General features: G+C 39.9%; 2 protein-coding genes across 2 annotated transcripts; one reads left to right on the top strand and one right to left on the bottom strand.

The window, feature by feature from the left end:
• Positions 1–449: 449 nt before the first annotated feature.
• Positions 450–19,967, bottom strand: rb1 (retinoblastoma 1). The gene is made up of 27 exons (XM_031752463.2): positions 19,410–19,967; positions 18,822–18,942; positions 17,549–17,652; positions 16,958–17,092; positions 16,820–16,858; positions 16,623–16,672; positions 16,270–16,380; positions 15,964–16,109; positions 15,804–15,881; positions 15,071–15,180; positions 14,901–14,978; positions 14,521–14,608; positions 14,309–14,425; positions 14,162–14,218; positions 13,856–13,887; positions 13,624–13,700; positions 13,253–13,473; positions 6,192–6,307; positions 5,729–5,871; positions 5,234–5,379; positions 5,012–5,116; positions 4,789–4,902; positions 4,552–4,700; positions 4,408–4,438; positions 4,030–4,172; positions 2,318–2,364; positions 450–2,017 (listed from the first exon to the last, which is right to left on the bottom strand). The coding sequence occupies exons 1-27, from the start codon at positions 19,517–19,519 to the stop codon at positions 1,947–1,949; spliced, it is 2,739 nt and encodes a 912-aa protein (XP_031608323.1). The 5' UTR covers positions 19,520–19,967; the 3' UTR covers positions 450–1,946.
• LOC116330224 (lysophosphatidic acid receptor 6-like) lies at positions 6,317–13,158 on the top strand. The gene is made up of 2 exons (XM_039618419.1): positions 6,317–10,786; positions 11,628–13,158. The coding sequence occupies exon 1, from the start codon at positions 7,898–7,900 to the stop codon at positions 8,969–8,971; it is 1,074 nt and encodes a 357-aa protein (XP_039474353.1). The 5' UTR covers positions 6,317–7,897; the 3' UTR covers positions 8,972–10,786; positions 11,628–13,158.
• Positions 19,968–20,485: the final 518 nt, after the last annotated feature.

The following is a 20,485-nucleotide window of genomic DNA, read 5'->3' as shown; positions in this document are numbered from 1 at the left end:
CGACTTTCAAGATCAAGCTGAACAAGAAGTAACAAATATTCTGCAGTTCATTAAAAACATCTACCCATTTCCAAAATGGTACTAAAATCTTATTTTCCCCACAGCCAAAGCAAACCAAACCAAAACTGCCCAATAACATGTCCTCCATGAGTAGTTTGAAGGTACCGTCACAGGGACGTGAGAATCTATTATGAGAACACACAATGGTGCTCTTTACTCCATCAGGTGGTCACTGCACACCGCCTTTGGCTACTCTACGCTGAATGAAAACACATGGCTGATCTCTGTGGTGACCTGTATGTACTACACTTCAGTACAATAAATCACATTTCACTCTAAAATTAGTTATAGTGTCTTCATTTTCCCTCCTTTTCTAAGAATTCTCCTATCCCCATTTGCAAAAATGACAACAGCCAATCTAATGTGTATAAATTATATAGAAAACATAGTTCTTTAACTCATAACAAATAACCCCTTTATTTGCATTTATTAACCATCCCAAAAAGAAAGCAAAACTACACATTAAACCGAAGGGAAATCATCTGAAACTACAGTGAGAAGAAAAACTTGCACCTGAATTACAGGGATTTTTATCCTTAGATTACTCATAAAGCATAGTATGATCTTCAGCCATGTCAAAATTATAGACAAAAGATATTTCAGTAAACATACAAAAACAACTGTACTTCTCATGCTTTCGCTGACCACACAGAATAGACACCACCGACTTATGCAAAAACTACTCTGTGAGGTGTCACTATTGAGGTGACTGAAAGTGTCTGCTCTTCTCAAGAAAGAGAGACTTTGGGACAATGTTCTAAATTAGTGTTCTAAATGTTCAATGTTCTAAATCTTTTGGCAAAATGCACACAACTACATCTGGAGGAAAGAAATGCAAGGAAGATATTTTGTTTAAAAAAAATCTCCACTGTGAAGCATGGAGGAGGGATCATCACGGCTTGGAGCTGCCTTTTTGCAGTGAGGCTGGGTTGGAAGAATTTAGGTAACAATTCAAACTTATACCAAGAAATTTTACTAAAGAAGTCAAGACAGCAGCTGACCTCAACTAGGAGTGTCTGACTCATGCAACAAAAGAATACAAAGCAATGACAACATCACAGAATCACCGATGAATTTAAACTGGTTTGCTGGGGAGAGTTGTTCAAGTTTTCTCACAGTTGTCTCATAAGCAGCAAGAAACATCTGGTAAAGGTTGTTGGTGTTAAACGAGTTACTGATGTTAGGCATTCCTTTCCAGTCGGTGTGTTCAATGAAAACATGAAAATGACTGTTTTTGTTTAGTTTGACTGTGTTCGTATGAAAATTGTGGCTCAGATAAAGTAGTGGTGCAGAAATCTTGTCAGCTATACAGGATGTCAGACATTTTTATGCAACTCGACAGGTTTTTAAAACAAATTCAATTTTCCTACTCATTTTATGACACCAACTTAAGAAGACATTATATGCGCTGCCAACTGAAATTATTACTTTAACAGTAAAAACACTACATTAAAAGACATTCGGATGTCTCTTTGAGGCTGATATTTACTCCTCTTTACAGAGTAACCATGATTTAACACTTGAATGTGACATTATGCTTGAGGCGGAGAAAACCAGCAGTGTGTGTCAGAAACTATCCAGACTACTTAAAACATGAGTGAAGAGGAACTAATAGTACTGAAATACTTAAAACCAAACATACTTAATCTCCAACAAGTTGAATTCTAATGAAAGTCACTGACACAACCCTAATTCATTAAAAACACTAAGATAAAGCATCAACAAAAAAGGTGAACATCCTCTATATTCACAAAATTCTCCTCAAAGTTAAATAAAAAATAAAATAGCACTTTTAAATGTACAAAAAACAGGTGTGTTTCACTTCAGGTGTGAACAGAAAGTAACGTTCACATTGTGACAAACAGTGCAGGTCAGCTGAATAGATTTCAGAGTTCTTCCATCCTCGACTCAGCATCCTCCTTCATCTTTTGCTCCTGCATGCGACTGCGAGTGGAGCCTACATGAAAACAAAAGTCATGAAAATCAGTCTAAATAGCTAAATTGCAGACTATGACATGGATGGAGCCAGCATGATGTCACACAAAGGGTTTCTAGATCAAGAATCAACAGTCCACGTATATGGTCCAGTCTATATTATATATTTTTATATATACACGTGGGACCATTGAGTCTATAAGGATTTACTCGTTTTCGAAGACAGCCTCAAGTAGGCATTGGAGGAACTGTAGTTTTTGACACTTTTAGCCTGATGGGGTTTTCTTAGCCCCTGAAGTCTTTTATTGATACAAATACTTACTCATCTCTGCAAGCTTCTGAATCAGTGTAGAATCTCCTCCAGATTTGCTGTAAATTAGATAAAATAAAGAAAGCTTTAATGAAATCGTTCTTCATACTGCAGAATCATACAGTGAAAACACAAATTTTACATATTAATTGTAGAAGCTGATCTCAAAATGAATGGCGAATGTATGTTGTTGTTTTTAAGTAGTGCAGTGGCACTTTGGGGACACTGGAATGTGCCGTCGTGCATATCTGTAAATAAGTGTTCATCAAGTGACGCTAATAGTGCTTGTAATTGATTACTTTGTCTTAAACAATGAATATGCAGCTTCTAAAGAAAAAGACTAAGAAATATATGTATTAGTCTTTTGTTTGGCTTTTTATGAACAGCCGTTTTTGCCATCTGACTATTTGCAGGGATATAAAGGAAGAACACAATAAATTTAACTATATGTCTGTGTTTTAACGCGTGAGTGAAGTGAACAAGTCTTGCAGGCCTGGCAAAAACCACTTGCACAGCAGGTTTGTGCCAGTAACACAACATGATGAGCAATTATTCCTTCTCCCATGAAGAAGCTGCAGTACTGCGAGAACTCACTCAAGGGAGGAAGAACAAGCAATGCAACACAGAAAGGCCGCATCCAGCAAAGGGAATTTAACACAGGACATTTTCACTATGAGGCAACAGTGTTAACCACTGCTCCCATATCATGCTCCCAAAATTTAGAAGTCTGAAGGGGAAACTCCAACAAATGCAACAAAAATACTGAGCCTACACCTTTCAGTTGTAAAACTGACGCTGTGCCTCTGGAGCAAAACCTGACACTCGTTCTTTAAAGTCAAAAGAGGGTTTTGCACTGGTGCAGACAATGTAGGCCCTTAATGTAGGTCAAAGAGTGTGTTCCTGTGGGACGATGATGGACAATGTGTGACAATAATGGGCCCATTATACTTGCTGCACTGGTCAAACAGTGACGTCACCACAGCTTTGTACCATTTACGAGTACTCGCTGCAGTGTTTTACGTAATAATAGGTGTCGCCACTGAGACAAAACCTCCACATCAGCACTGGTATGGGAGAAGTCATTAAAATAGTGACTAGAGTAAATAATTAATTAAAAATGAATTACACAATCATGTTAAACAAGCAGTGGCACCTGTACAAGGTTACAAAAAGTGAGAGGTGAATACCAAATTGTGGCTTGCTCCAGCAGATATGTCACTTTTGTGATGTAGTGCTGTTGGTATAATGAGCCCACAGAGAGGTAGTCTGAAAAACTAAAGTCTACACACAGAGTACTGTTTAAAGATTTGACATCTATCATGTGAAGGACAATTATGGTCTACTGTAACTGAATGCAATTTTATAAACTTTTCACACATATAAAGAAGCTAAAGTTTGTTTTTTCTGATTTTTGTACATGTGTGCATACCCTTTTTTTCACAGTAACTGTAAACTGTTATTTCAGCTGCTGTTCTGTCAGCTAATCATCTTTGGCTTTTAAGAGAGACGAAGCCACTGGTTGGCTATTTTTGACTCTTGTGATTTTTGTGAGAGGGATGCTTTGACTTATGAAAACTACAGCCAGTTAAAATAGTAAATCATGTCTCATATGAGACGGGATAATGGTGCAAAAATGCTGTGCTGCCCCACATGAAGTCGGCCACCTGGTCCCCCTAATCAGGTTGGTAATATAATCTGGCACACAAGCACCATTCGTGACCAACCTGCCGTCAGCTTCATCTTGCCCATCCACATCAAATCGTAACCTCTTCAGAGGCTTTGGCGTGGAGCCGTGATCCAGAGTCCTCTTTAGGGATCGATCACTGCTGTTGACCATCTGGTTGATCTTCTGGAAGCGATTTGATGGCTGCAGATGAAGACAAAACCGAAGTAAGAGTGAGTGAGGAAACAAATAACTGGCACTGCAGCTGCTGAGAGACCAAAACAGCCCTTTGTTACACTACAAAGCAAAATGTTTTGATGCATGCTTGATAACCCAAGTAAGAAAATACCAGAAAGTTGATTTTGTACATCTGGACGAAGCAACCAGATGAACAGAATCAACTTTCTAGGACTACAGTGCAAACTAAAGCTGAACATACCCCAAATGATTCGCCGATTGACACCAGCATTCTGTGAGGGCAAAAAAAGCCAATAAGTAATGTACAAAACAAACAGGCCTTCATTTGAAACCATTCTATAATATCATACTACTTTAGGAGTAGCGCTGAATGACAGTTTCTTACTTGGAGCGAGGGGTCATGATACCAGGAGACATGCGCGTGCTTTTCAGAGGAGAGATGTAAACATTGTTGCTACCGGGCACACGCAGAGGCGAATTAGGGAACTTGTAGGGGCTGCAGGGTATTTGTGGGATTGGCGAGAGTGTCGGAGGCTAGAAAAGAAAACAGCAGCAGAAACAATGAGAGAACTAGTAGAAATACTTTTTTTTTATGTGAATGACTACTGGAGATGTAGCTCACCCTGGTAGAAGCATACTGCAGGATGTTTGTTTTCAGCTTCTGCATAAACACTTGGTTGTAGAAGACAATGATGGAGTCGTAGTGGCCTTCAGTGATCAATACGTGCTTGAAGGTCTGCAACATTCAAAGGGTTTTGTTACAGTTCGACATGAAACTCGATTACATCAGCAAAGCTTCAGCCGACTGAATGAATTTTTATGGAAACTGTAACAGGCTGCTTTACCTCTTGGCTGGTGTTGGCCATGTTTTTGTATGCTGTAACAATGGTCTTGAAGCGCAGATCAACGCTCTTCACTTTACATATGGCATACATGGCAGACATCATCAACTACAGGAACAATACAACGTATTTAGGAGAGAAAAATAAATAAGAAAAGTAGAGGAGGGCAATAACAGGAGACGAGGGACAGAAACAAATAGTGAGAGCAACTTATTTCCAACTTACCTGATCGAGGTGACGGTCTCTCATCAGCTCGTACTCATGCTGCAGGGTGTGCTGGAACAGAGTCCATATTATGGGCTCAAACTCAGGGTGGGAGGACAGTAGGTAGGAGCAGAGCATCTTCAGCCTTGTATAGGCCAAGCGGTACACTACAGAGAGACGAAACCAGAGAAATAGAGCATCTAGTGTGATAGAATAATGAATTGAACCTCTTATCTTAATAATAATGTTACAATAATAATATAAGATTAAAAATATTGTTTAATGAAAATGTGGGGACACTGGATGGTGTGTGCAATACTTTAAAGAAAATATCAATGTTATTTTATACAATTGCATTAATATTTTCTCCTATTAACTTGTTATTTGCCCATTATTTACTCCATCTGTCACAACATTACTACTTTAAAAGATTACTTTATTACTAGGCAGCACTACCACCATTTATCCAGAGTTCTCAGTTATTTTTGACTAGTGCAAACTCTACCAGTGACTTACATTTTTTATAGAAGAGGCTGAGAGAGTTGGACTTCAGGGGTCGTGGAGGTTGGCTGGTTGCCTGTGAGGCAGGCTGAGAGGAAGTCTGAGAGCTGGACTCAGGAGGTAATACACGCAGGCCTGGGTGCATGGGGGACAAATATCTGTGCGGGTAGAGCACAGGAACCAGTTTCATATGTCAATAAACATGAAACATTCCACTAACCACGAACCTTAAATGGACGGGTAAAACAAAAGAAAGCTCTTCCTCAAAGCTCCCCCCCAAAAAAAAATCAAAGAAAAAGAAAGAGAAAGAAAGAGAGGGGGCTGTGGAATTTAACAAAATATTACTGATGCTTATCTGCTCATCTATGACGTATTCATCAAGGCTGTGCTGTTTTGATTAGTCACAGTTGTTCCACAACTGTTTGGGGTTCTTTCAAAATCAAAAGACAAACTGATCGAAAGCCGTGGGATGACTCACAGGTCGGCTGCGGTGTGGTTGTGCTGCAGCGGTTGACTGAAATTAGCTGGGGTCTCCACCTGCTCTGCTCCTCCACTTTCATGTTCCTGTTTCAGAAGCTCAAACAGTGGGGAGCCCTGCAGAGATACAAACATTTACTTTATATTTAACCATTTCCATTTATATCCTGCCAATCACAACTTTCATTTTCCTTTCATTCAAGCAAGAATTTTAAAAAGGTGCAAAAAGAAATTATTTCATTTGGCAATCACATAATAATGTAATATAATAATCCTGTTAGGTTGGAGATCATGTCTTGATCAGGCAATTAGTTCCTTTTTGTTTTTTTCCTGGTATATTAAGTAGAAGACATGTGCAGAAATGATGTTAGAGGTATTTTACATGTGAAATTTCCCTTGCAAAACAGCCAACTGACAAGTCAAATCTATACATGTATTATAAATCTGTTCCTCATTTTATGTTGACCCAAGCACACACCCTACTGTATCCTGTCTGACTCTGAATGTATTTCACTGACTCGTTAAGCTCGTTAAACAAATAATAACTTCAAATTAAAAATACATTTTCTCTAAATACCAAAAAAAGTTAAATCTATGTTAACATGCACAATTCTAAATCAAGATGAAAAGACAATGAAAGTGAAGGTTGCATGTGAATCTCAGCACACAACCTTCACACCAATGAAAAAGCAAACTGATATGAGCTCATACAGGGAAGTGAGGAGTGGTTTACAACTCAGCAGCTCCCACAGTAACTGCAAGTATGGACTTGTAAGTATGGCTTATGGTACATTCATGCATCATGCTTGCCACACCCTGCTTACGCCACCAACATTTCAAAAGTACATTTGGATAAGAGCATTCACTGACATCTATCAGTGGTTATCTATCCTCACAGTTGATTATCAGGTCGTAACAAAGTCATTGTAACACTACATAATACATCCAACTACAGATGAGTCATGCTCTTATTTTTTTTTTTTTTTATTTAAAATACTCCAAATGACACTAGTAAGAGCACTGAAAGACAAAAATATGCACTATGCTATTAAACAAATAAGAAAATCTCCTGATGAATGCGTTGATGTTTCAGGAAGATGATGAAAAGAACCCTATGGCTGCAAGGACAATCTCACACACGCAACAAAAAACTTACTAAAACTTATCTTACTGAAATGTGAAAATTACAGAACACATCGTATTGTTCCATTACTCAAATGCTTTTTATTTGCAAAAGCAAATGAAAGATATTTGAATGGGAGGACTTTGGCCCCAGCGGTGGCTCCTCCCAGTGTTTCGACAGCCTGCTCTGAGGCTCTGCCATCCAGGCTGCTGTGAGGTTTCTGATTTACAATCTAGCAGGAGCAGAGTGACGATCAGCATGTGCCTTTGGGACTTCAACAACACAGAGAAGAACGAGACAAGTGGAGACCCACTAAAGTGTTCACAGAGCTAAAGGAAAAAAAGCACGACTCTTCTCTTTTAATACATTTCTCTTGTGAGGACGACTGAAAACATGAAAGCTCCACTTAAATGACCATCGCTGCACATACAGGACAGCTGCCACAGCAGGACACGTAGATGGAAAGGACTTTGGATGGTATATCAAGGAGCTGCTGTATACCTACCTTTTTTCATGACATAACGAACACTAACTGTGAGTAAAGACAACCTTTTCACTGTGTAAGTGTACACTCTGGTTTAAAGATGGATAACAGTACGGACTGCAACAAGAGTGACGACTTCAAGTATATACTCTACGCCTCGGTTTTCTCCATGGTGTTTGTAGTCGGACTTGCCTTCAACGCGGTGGCTGTGTACATTTTTGGCTGTACGCTGAAGATACGGAACGAGACCACGACATATATGATGAACCTCGTGGTTTCGGACTCTCTCTTTGTCCTCAGCCTACCTTTTCGGATTGTGTACTTCATCAGACGTGACTGGCTCTTTGGAAGTGCGCTCTGTAAAATCTCCGTGGCCCTATTCTACACCAACATGTACGGCAGCATCCTCTTCCTCACCTGCATCAGTGTCGATCGTTTTCTGGCAATTGTGTATCCATTTCGGTCCCAAACAATTCGTACGAGGAAAAATGCCAAGCTGGCTTGCCTTACAGTTTGGGTGATCATTCTCTCTGGAGGTATAACCACTGGGGTCTTTTTGGACACCACTTCACCGAACAATACTAACTCGGACTCGGTAAACTCAACGCCACAATTTTGCTTTGAAAACTACTCAAAAAAACAATGGAAGGCTGAGCTTTCGTGGGTAGTGATGTTTATTGAGACTGCGGGCTTCCTTATCCCACTGATGTTAAATGTGTTCTGCTCCGTCATGGTGCTAAGGACACTGAGGAACCCCAAAACCATCAGCCGCGGAGGAAACCTCAACAAAGCAAAAATCCTGAGGATGGTCTTTGTGCATTTGCTCATCTTCTGCTTCTGTTTCATTCCCTACAATGTGAATCTCATCTTCTACACCTTGGTCCGCTCCAAAATCCTAAAGGGATGCTTTGCAGAACATGTTGTAAGAACCATCTACCCCATCGCTCTGTGCATAGCGGTGACCAACTGCTGCTTTGATCCAGTTGTCTACTACTTCACTTCAGAGGCCATTCAAAGCTCCATTAAACGAAAGTCTTCAGCATGGAAAAATGGTGCCAGGCTATTCGAAAGACTACAGATGGACAGCTCGCAAAGCAGCCCAAGTTTAACGCCCAAGAGTTTGACGCTGAAGAGTCTGAGACCCAAAATATTTGACAATGAGTCCACGGTGTAAAGACAGCTTGGTAATGTGAGCTACAAATTTGACTTAAGCGAGTATGGCTGACAAAACTTGATTCAAATCAGAGGACATGGGTGAAAACAGAGTGCCTTGGGAAAACAACATAAACAAAATGGTTACTAGGGAGTCCAGCTCACCTATTGGACACAGCAGAGACTTTAGACCGGAAGATAATGATTCAGTCAACAACAGGCACTAACACAAAGCATTTTAAAATAGGTGTGTAGGCTTTTGCACAAAAAAGAACTTCTTTCACAGAGAAGACTCTCCTTTAAGAAAAACCCTAATTTGACAGTGCTGAACCAGTATTACAACTCGTTACATCTACTGCCCTGTACGGTTTTCAAGTATTTGTTTTATGTGTATTGAGGTTTTTAAGAAGTTTTTAGAGAATCATGTTCTATAAAAGCTTTGATTCCCATTCGGAAAGTGAATTAAATATTTTTTTTAACATTTTGACGTGTTGTGTATGGAATTCAATACTTGTTTGATCAAGCAGTAGGTTGTGAAATACTTGGTACTATCTTGGAAGAATTTTTTTTCCATTTCACAGTTCCCAGCTAAATAAGTCATCTAGACTGGTTAGTCATATGTGTACTAACAATCCAGATGCAAATTTCTGGTTGGCGCCTGAGTGCACAATACATTTATAAAGTAATTGTTTCATTACATGTGTTGGTAATAAATTAAAAGTGTTCCAACAAAACTGATGGTCTTTAGAAAAACAAAAGTGGGTCAAAATGTCATCATTTCTGCATATACAACAACACTGGAACCGTAAAAAACTCAACCCACACACAATATAGATTTTCCAAGTTCCTAAAATTTGTTGGAAATCCTGAAAAACTAATTTAGACCGGATCCAGGCTCACACTGTGTGAAAACATAAGTCTCATAGCAACAATGTGTATATTTCTGTGTATATTTCTGAAAGCTGTGTGATGCAAGACTGAACGCTGCTGCATACCTGTCGACAGCCTCAGGGTCTGTACTGACACGGTTAGACTCATCACCTCACCAGCAATGATGTGAAAGGGCTGTAAAAGTAAAGCAGGCAAGAAACAACTTGCCTCTTGAGGGAAAAAGGGTAATAAAAACAGCCTAGAGGGGGTTTTTGTAGAGTAGTATTTGGTCAGATCATTGTATGCTGATCGACTTCCCAAAAAGATAAACCAATTTTATACAAACCATAAGAAAAGTTCTGCACATTACAGCACAAGAACATATTACAAATACAAATAATAAAACTTTGTATGCACTCACAGGGATTTTTAATTTTTATGTGTTCAAGGACTGACACGCAAGTTGCACTGCTGCTTACAGCCCCTTGTTTCAGTGAGTTATTGCTTTTACTTTATGAGCTACAGTTTATGATTAACTCTAATCACTCACGTATGTTCCTAACAAGGTGTTGTACAGACTGATCCTACCAGAACGCCTGCAAAAAAAACGAAAGTTAAACTGACAAATTTCAGGTCAATGAAAAAATTTTTAAGTTGACATTCTGACAACCTGTAGGCTAAACTAGAGATTAGAACTCTTGTAACCCTCTAAAAAAGGTAATTAAAAGTAATCAGTCAGCTATAAATTAGAGGGTATGTGAGCAGAAAAGGGTGGGAGCAGAAGAACATGACAGAGGGCTAGAGAGAGAGAGAGAGAGACCCTGACCTGTCAGTGTCTAGGTGTGAACTGCTTCAGTCAGCGGCAGATTCCCAACTGCAGCATCCTGACAAGCTAGCCACGGCTAAACACCAGCTGACCTGGAAAAATACCTTTAATCACACTGACAATGCTCCCATCCTGCTACTGGTGAGTGATTAAATTCTACCTTTAAATCTTCTCTTTGGTTGTTTGGCAACTGTAAAATTAAGTACTTTTTTTTCTAAATTAAGCATATTAATAGCTCAAACTTTTGCAGAAAAATTTTTAATATTCGCACAGATTTAAAGATGGGGTCCTCTATTTTAAATCTGACAGGTTACATAGAAATAAAAACATCTGTCTTAATAATAATGCTAAGAGAAAGAGAATTTGTCACCTATTTTAATTTTGAAAAGTTATTTCCAAATTAGAATTAAAGTTAATTTTTAGATATTAGAAAGATTTTTTTTTTTTTTTTAAATTCTTCTATTGATGGTCATTTTTTTGACTGAATAGGTTCTTTAATGACCTACATTATAGATGAGCTGGCAAGAAAAAAAAGATAAACTTTAATCACGATCACACACAATAAACAATTGTAAAAAGCTATAATCAGACTCTGCCTTTACAACCGGAAAAATGCTTACCTGATTGCCTATGCAGTGCAAACTTAGTTCAATTATAAAATCTCAATTAAAAAAAAAAAGACCGATTTTATGGGCTCTGGTAAATGTGTATTTAATCTGTAAATGTAATGAAATACATCAGTTATGTGCTTTTTCGGTTGGCTTTATGCATGTAATGACACCAAATGTTTGCTTTGTTTCTTTACAAGCAGGAAGCTGCAGGTAAAAATTTATTGGCAAAATTCATTTGTTTTCTATATAACATAGAGCAGAATATATATGGAAGTGAATTCATGTCATCAGCAAATTTGCATTTCAATTTAAAAAAATGATGTTTTGTTTGATTAAGTTTTAACTTACTACACGTTTAACTGCTCCAGCAGATGTTCCATCACATATGCTCTCTTCAACCGATCTAACCCTCCTCCAGATATAAGACCATAACAATTTGACGTGCTGGAAGTGGTCAAATCATTTTGAGACATGGAGCAGTGGAATATGACTGATTTGACAGCCAACCCAGTCTCACTTTTGTCTAACTGTACTGTGGATATAAGCTACCGCTTCACCTTCTACAAAGTGTCCTACAGCGTCATCTTCCTGCTGGGGGTGGCCACCAACAGTCTGGTTCTGCGCAGACTGTGTCTGTCTCCCTGTACCATGAACAGCACGGCCATTTACATGGCCAGTCTATCGACGACTGACTTGTTTTTTGTCATCTCTCTACCTCTGAGAATCTACTACTACCACCAAAAGGCTCAAGCCTTGTCCTCCAAGACAGAGGACACCTCCAGTTGGACTCTTGGGCCAGCTTACTGCCAGATCACATTCACTCTGAAATACATCAGCCTGTATGGGGGCATCTTCTTCCTGGTGTGCATTGCTGTGGACCGTTACTTTGCTGTAGTGCACCCCCTGGCATCGACACTGCGCAGGTTGCGTGCCGCACGGGTGGTGAGCGGAGGGATCTGGTGCCTGGTTCTGGGGCTCAGTGTGAGTCTGCCTGCGCTGCGGTTAGCGGCTTCTCACCAGAACAAGGCCTGTCTGCTGGATCCGTCCTCACGACGCCATCGCACCCTTATCCTGCTATTCCTGGGCATAGCCCTGGGGTCATTTCTGCTGCCCACTCTTCTACTCCTCTACAGCTACTGCCGGGTGCTGAGTGTCCTTAGCAAGCTGAGACACCGCTGCCGCAGAAACCGCCACAGCCATCTGCACACTCTAAGGGTTATTTACTCAGTGCTGGGTGTGTTTCTCCTGTGCTTTCTCCCCTATCACATCAACCTGCTGGGATATACGCTCACACACGTGAAGCTGTTGCCACATTGTGGCCTGGCCAAAGCAACCAAGGCTATGCATCCTGTGGTCCTTTCCTTAGCCAGTTTCAACTGCTGCCTCAACCCACTCATCTACTATTTCTCCAGTAGCCCGGTGCACAGGGAGGTGCACGGTAGTGGAGGCAGTGGTAGCCGGTGACACAAGTACTGTAAGACCTCTTTATTAACAAAAGCATTAGATTGCTCTACTGTACTTTTGTCAATTTGCAAGAAGTATCCTGTTACCTATACTTTTATTTTCTTCCATTATAGTGAAACCGTAAACACCTTTGTGTATGTTAAAAATGTAATCTGTTGGTATTTTTAGTTTTTGTGTGTGTGTGCCCCACATGTGGAGCAGTCAGAGGATCAGTGCCATGTAAAGAAGCACTGTGAAATTATTAATTAATATTTTTGGCAAAGCAGCTTCATATGTTTGTGAAATGCTGACATGGAATGAGATCAGTAGTGAATGCAGGATTTATGTAGAATCTCCTTTTATTATTCTTATTGTTATAATTATTATTATTTAAGTGACTCTTAAACAGTGACAACAATCTGCTTCTTTTGGGCCAATAAATCATAAATGATTAATATCCAAAGAGTCTCTATGTCATGTATACATCAATCTCTGTGAAATGCTGTGATATTATTGGCATCCTAGTCTAATAGCAATGAAAGATCAAACTGACCGTCCTCCATGCCAGTCTCTCCATGATGAGGTTCTCGCAGGTCTCCAGATGTTTGACGATCTCTTTGCTTAGCGTGGGGTCGGCCTTGATAAAGCTCTCGATAACTTTGTAGAAATCAAAGGCGGTCAGGTTGAACACATTTAGTATCCAGGGGAAACACACGTCTGTTTCGGCTGAGTCGGCTCCTCCATGGCTGTACCCTCCATTTTTGAAACTGCTCTCTAATCATGTGGAGCAAAGAACAACATTATAATTGGTCACACATAAAAGATGTGTAAAACTTTAATTACTGATAACAGATGACAAAAAATACATAATACTTCATAAAGAGCTGTATTATTATTCATTTATAAGAAAGTTATAGGACATGCCTCCATATGTTGCCATGACTACCTCCAAAGCACAAGCCAAAAGCGATGTGTGGAATGTGGAGTCATTCAGGAGTTTACTGGAAAGGAAATCAAATGACTCAGCTCCATGGAAGAAAGCATCAGTGTATGTCAAAACAATAGAAATCATGCATGCAATTCCAATGCACCAACATGGATTAGAGTCATAATTCCCACTATTCTGATAAGAGTGGAGAAAAAAAAAAAAACATACCTGAAATTTTGCACAGACAGGCGCTTCTCTTCCTACGGGGGGAAAAAAACCCACCCAAAAATAAGAGTTCAATGTTAAGATTTACCAAAAATATTTTCTTCCTAGAGTGGGATTTATTTTTTCATTGATAGAAGTTTAAATAGGAGGAAAGAAAGAAAAAAGAAAACTCTTGGATAATATTGTGACTGATGTCTATAACATCTTATCAGATAGATTTGAAATTAAAGGTTAACATCCAAAACAAAACAGTAAAATTCTCTTAACCCAACAGTTTGAAAAAAAAGAAAAAAAAAAAAAAACCTGTACCGATTTCAGCATTTCCTCCATAACTCTGTAATACAGTCTGACACCGAGGGTGAATCTCTGAAAAAGAAAAGCAACTCAATTCAGATAAAAACAAAAGAATATGAGGGCACAACATGTTGCCATTGCTCCTCCTTTTCCTCTTCATACCTGCCTGCCGTACACTACGCAGTGTGGGCCGACCGCCTGACCGAATCTTTGACTGAACACCTGTCCAAGCGTCTCCAAGCGCTTCTGCACATCCTGCGTCGGATCCACTGTGCAATGCTGATGAAGGGAGAGCAAGAGAGGGAGAGCGAAAGGTAAGTTTGGAAATCTGTAGTTTTATGGTTTAATTAGAGGCAAAACTTCTAAAGACACACTTTGAAATATGTAACCAAATTAGCAGATGGCTGGTCCCCACTGGAAGTGAGATCACCCCTCAGCAGCTGAATGGAGGTCATGGCAGCTCTGATAGGAGATAGAAAAGAAAAAAAAAAATCAGAAAAGGACTGATATGGTCCTTTTTAATCAAGTAAGCATATAATCTACATCTTACAGGTGTCATTTAAATTGCTGGCAACTTAAAAGGAAATAAACAATCATTACAGAAATGCACAATACATGTACATATTGAGAGCTGAGTAGCTAAACGGTGTTAAAAAAAAAAATCAATACTGCAGAAGCAAACATGAGACCTCTGTCCTTTCCCTCTAGACAAAGAATGATAGCAGTTCCTCACTGACTGTATCTAAGTGCCCACCTGATGGGTGTCTGAGGAGGGACGAGTAATCCATCTTCATCTGACAGATTCTTCTTTGGTGTTCTCTCCACTTGTGATCTGAATGCAGGAGAAGATTATTGGATATCTTCTTTAAGTTATTTTAAGAACTCAAAATCTAAACACTGTACGCTGAAGAAAAAAGGGATTACATCTCGACTTTAGGTGCAAGAACAGTCTCGTCTCCATTGAAAAACATTCGTCCGTCAATGTCTCTGCTCTTGAGGTAGTGTTCTTCATATTGTTGGTCGATATCATTCACCTGGGTTGAAAGTCACAGCAGAAAGTAACGCGTGGTGAGGCAGAAGCCAACAGACACAGCTCTCAATCAAAACTAATATTTAAAAGGTTTCAGATTCAGATTACAGCTGATTGGAAGAAGGCAAAGCTTTGCTTATTCTACACCTGGACCAGACAACAGGCAAAGCAATAACCAGTGCCAAAAACTCATCGAAATCGTTGTTTTTTCCAAGTAACCCAGGCCTTTTGATGACAGCTTATCATGGTGACATTTGTACATTATTTATTTAAGACACTTAAGCAAAAATGCACACCATCTGCCCGTCACCGTGTCCACTATAGTCGTTTAGAGGAGTGTACCACTGTCAGCAAACAGTAGCATCCTGTCTCTTGTTTTTATATCTGCCTCTGCATTATAGTGACACACTACAAAGGACCTCCTGCTTGAGTGCACATTTACCCAACACTATATATGTGAAAACAAACACATATTGGCAGCAAATAGCGCAACCAATACGTGCCAGACGCTCAAACGCTCTACAGCGGCAGAAGCGGGCCGGAAGAGATAATGAATGGAAACTCCAAGTGCAGTTAGTGAGAATAAAACCAAACAGTGGAGCAGGTGTTCTGACAATGACGTCCTACCTGAGGAAAATCTGGGCTTCTTGAAAGATCCATCGACTCTAAGAAAGCCATGAAACTGGTTTGGTATACATTCTTCACCTGCAAATAAATTCACATAAATACATTTTGAGTTGTGTTTGCCCAGTAACACTGTGAGATTTTTCTTTTTAAGCGTTCACACCTCTTCTGCACTGCATTCATTCTCTTTGCATAAGGTTTCGAGAAGCTGTATGTCAACCTCTGGCTCCACAACTCGGGATTTAGTTTTGCTCTGGTTGCGACGAGATGTTCGTGTTGGAGGGCTCTGAATTTTGCTGATGGCTGATTCTGAGAATAAATAAATAAATAAAACCTCAAGGAGCTTTAAACCAAACTTTCATGACAAAAAAGGGTAATTATTTGACTTTACATTTACTTATTGTACAATCTGAAGCCTTAAAATCTTAAAAAACAAAGAAAGTTTAAATGAAATGCTACTAAAGCTTACTGTAAAGAGGCTGCAGAAGGTCTGGAGGGCAGCGCTTGATGATTAACTCCAGAGTACAAAGAAGCAGCTGAAATGATATGACCAGGTCATCCTCCATCTGTAAGGCCCTTCCTGCACACAGCACAGATGCAACACATGAGACGCATCGTCACAACAATTCCGATGCCTTCTTAAAACAAAAAAACTTAGACCATGATTTTCCAATTCATCTGATATCCGCAGCTGAACACGAAGGAGGAAGGAAGGGTGAAAAGAAGATGACAGAGAGGCATGAAAACAATTCCATAACGTGTGTTAACAGCTTGATTCTACTTGTTCTTGTTGTTGTTAATGTATTCATAAGCTTAACCAACCTTTGGCCAAAAGAAACATCGTCCAGCAAGTCCGCACGGTTTCCCTCTCCCTTGAAAATGATACACCAAACAATTAATCACGCAGCAGCATCAATCTTTCATAACAAGTGCAAAACCGCTAACACACAAGACTATAAAGATCATAACATAATCAATGTCACCAACACATTTCCCACATTTAGAAGTTTGTAACTTACTTCCCATCAGACGTCAGATTGAAAATTTTCTTGCAAGTTCTGAAACAGAACAAATTTACATTTTATTTTTTTCCATTTACACTTAAACTACCAACATTTTTACATTAATCCAATGCAATTATTTGTATGATCACTTACTTCTCAAACCTCTGGTAAAGAGCCAGCATCACATCATACTTCTTGTCCAGCCGTGACAGTGCTGAGTTCACCTTGGTGCTTATCGTATCCAAGTTCACATCCAACTTCCTCACCAGATCTATAAACTGTTTGACGCTACAAAAGAAAAGATGGAATTAGCATCGAAGTAACTTCCATCTTTTCGTCCGTCAATCTGTTTCACAAACTATCCAACTGAGAGATGAACAATGGACCTGGAGCCTATACCTGGACTCATTTTCCATCCATCAAAGGGTGAACACACAAAGATCTATCTACAGCTGGAGTAAGTAGCAGGAGGATACATGTTTAATGTTCTTACACAGCCTGTAGTTCTTCTACTTTATTTCAAATAGCAATCCCAAATAAAGTTCTGCTTTTGCTGAGTAAAAAACATCTGCTACCCTGAAAAAAAAAGTTTCCTATTTCCAAAGAATGAAAATCCCAGCAGCTAATACTCAAGCAAGGCTCAAGTCATCAGCTACCCAACAAAATTTCACATTCACCAATATCCCATGCCAACAGTGGGACTGTGAGGTTATGTTTTGTCAAGAAAACATAGCAAGCGCTTACTTCAGACAGACTGCTTTCAGAACCTGGGTCAAGGTGAAACAGGTGGCATCCATGTCTGTCACAGTCACAAACAGACAAGCACCCCAAAGCTTCTTCTGACTGTCCTGAAACCAAATGACAAAGAACAATGTTAGAAGATGCTCGTGTCACATCTTTTCACCTTTTGTTAGGAATGGAAGAGCAACTGTTTTTAAGGGGATTATAAAGCTATTCCACTTTATTTCTTACAGTACTTTTTAAATGATTATTTTTTGGACTGTTCCTGGCTACTGATTAAAAGGCAAAAATACTTAGCCTCCTAATATCCCATTTCACCAATAAGACACAGTGGATATTGTGTGTAAGCTTTGATTTAAAATTGGACTCAGTACTGCAAAAAGAAAGCTTACATAAAGGGTTTTTAAAGGGTTTATGGCCAAAACAGTACAAATTGTACTTTCTTTCACTCCCCATGCATTTACATGCCTATCACTAACTTTGTGTTGTCTTCTTCCCACAGCTTGTGATTTGCCATGTTTGTGGACTTCTTTTCTTGTCTTCTTTTTGGATCTCTTTCAACAATGTTGTAGAACACAGGTGTCGAACTCCAGGCCTCAAGGGCCAGTGTCCTGCAGGTTTTAGATATCACCCTGGGTCAACACACCTGAATCAAATGATAAGTTCATTACCAGGCCTCTGGAGAACTTCAAGACATGTCAAGGAGGTAATTTAGCCATTTAAATCAGCTGTGTTGGATCAAGGACACATCTAAAACCTGCAGGACAACGGCCCTCGAGGCCTGGAGTTCGACACCTGTGTTGTAGAAGCTCTGATTTGCAGGAGAGATTGGATACACCCTGGTTTCTCTATACTTGAGAAGGGTCATATGGACTAAACTGTTATTAATGAATAAAAATAATGCTGAACTGTGCGGGGTTATGCTATAGTTAAACACCCTTGACAGGCCATAGGGCTAACGCATAAAGACAATCAGTTTAGAATCACCAAACTGACTGTGTCTCTGTTCTGACCCCAGTGAGAACCCAACCAGAAACAGGAGGACATACAGCCTGGATTTGTTTTGCTGTGAGGTGACAGTGATAACCACTGCACCACCATTCCATCCTGCAATATGTATTGCTTTGGGTCAAACACTGTTCTAATTTGTTGCTGTATAAGATAAGGAATTTAAATGATCGATTTCCACTCATGCTTTTTCCAGGACAGGCGACAGGACTGCAGTATTATAAATGTAGAGTGGAACTACTTAACTACAGTATGTGCAAATACGTACAGCAGCTTCATCCACGGACTCCTGAACGGTTTTCCACAGTGTCCAGGCTCGATCACATACAGGGTCAGTTACATGAAGGCTCTTGCACAGAGTCACAAACTCAGCATCCTTGTCTCCGTGCCTAAAAGATGGAGACCAGAGGTTAGCAACCACGGAAAACACGAATACGGTTTCAGGAAATCAAAACAACTGCACTCAAGACAACGGTCTTGTCTTATGAGGTACTCTGACTGCCAGTCAGAGTCTGAGCAGGGTACAGGGTATAGTAGGGTATAGCTCTCAAACACAGCGTTTGAGAGCTATACCCAGACTACATTTCAAATTTCATTCATTACTGAATAGTTACACTCTTTGACCAGTTGTATGGGGCTAAACATACTTTTAAACTCGCTGTTATTAGGTCGGTGGACACAGCTAACAGATCAGCCTGACGTTTAGTCGCACAAGCTAGCGAGCAAGACAAACGTAGCTGGGGGAAAGACCAAAATATCTGTCTACAATGTCAACATTTTTTTATTTTTTTATTTTACAAAGCCACAAACTGAAGCTACTGCGACTTGACGGCGAGGTGATCATTACTTCTCTTACTTCTTAAGAGATAACTCTGGACTTTCCTTCTTGTCTGGAGAGGCATTTTCAGCAGTGGGTTTCATCTCTTTGCTCTGTGTCGTCCCAGAATTACGTTTTTTAGGTGGCATCTTGGTATCCGGTTACGTAACGGCCAATAATTAATAGATAAAACTCAAATATGTTTTAAAGCCGACTGATATTGTTTACTAAGTGTAAATCCCACTTCAAGAGTTCCGTGACAACAAAACCTCAGTGACTTCCTGCAACTGTAGATCTGTGGATGCTCGTTTTGTATCAACGTACTGCGCGGTGAAGCGCCGTTGGCGACGCTGCAGCGGTGTTACAAGTACTCGGCGGTTAGTGCTCAAAAACCTGTCCACAAGACTTTGTTCATTTGTGTTTTTGCGATCGTCAGTCTCCGTTTAAACTCGGTGTTGTCAGAACTTCTGTCAAAGAACCGATTTATAACTACTCACGCACAGACAAGAGGTCTGTCATTGCAAACAGACAGATGTAGCGTTACGCCGGGATCACGTGACAAAAACCGCAAACGAACTAACCCAACCCGAGGACTCGAAAACGCGGGAAAAAAGTCTACGTAACATCCTGTTCGACCTCCCACGCGCCTGGAACAGAAATAGTAGTAATATAGCCCCTTTACATACACCTGCAACCCACAACATTTAAACCTTCTGCTTAATATCGGAAGCGTTTATTCACTCATTGTCGTGTTCCTCAATTAGTTTATGTGGCACTTACAGGCTGCACTATTTCGGGAGGGGAGGCTGTGCCTCTGCAATAATATATGTTAAAGTAATATCATGTAAAAACAAAAAAAACGATGTCAAGGCTTCCCGGTAGAGGACATTAAATGCAGTTAGATGACCATTATTATCCCGTTCACCTGGTTTTTATCTTGCGGGTGATAAGTGTAAATTATAGCACACCTGTACATGTTTATTTGGCAGCTCTGTTAGTGTGTAAAACTTCACCTCTAAGTGTGCAATCGTTGCCCTCTCGTGGCAAAAATTCACAAATAACTTGTGCTGCAAGCTTTTAAGAAACCTTTCCAGTGAGTACATATTACCTAGTTA

The sequence above is a fragment of the Oreochromis aureus genome, linkage group 10 (assembly GCF_013358895.1).
Source record: "Oreochromis aureus strain Israel breed Guangdong linkage group 10, ZZ_aureus, whole genome shotgun sequence".
Taxonomy (NCBI): Eukaryota; Metazoa; Chordata; class Actinopteri; order Cichliformes; family Cichlidae; genus Oreochromis; species Oreochromis aureus.
This window is presented reverse-complemented; position numbering and strand designations above follow the sequence as displayed.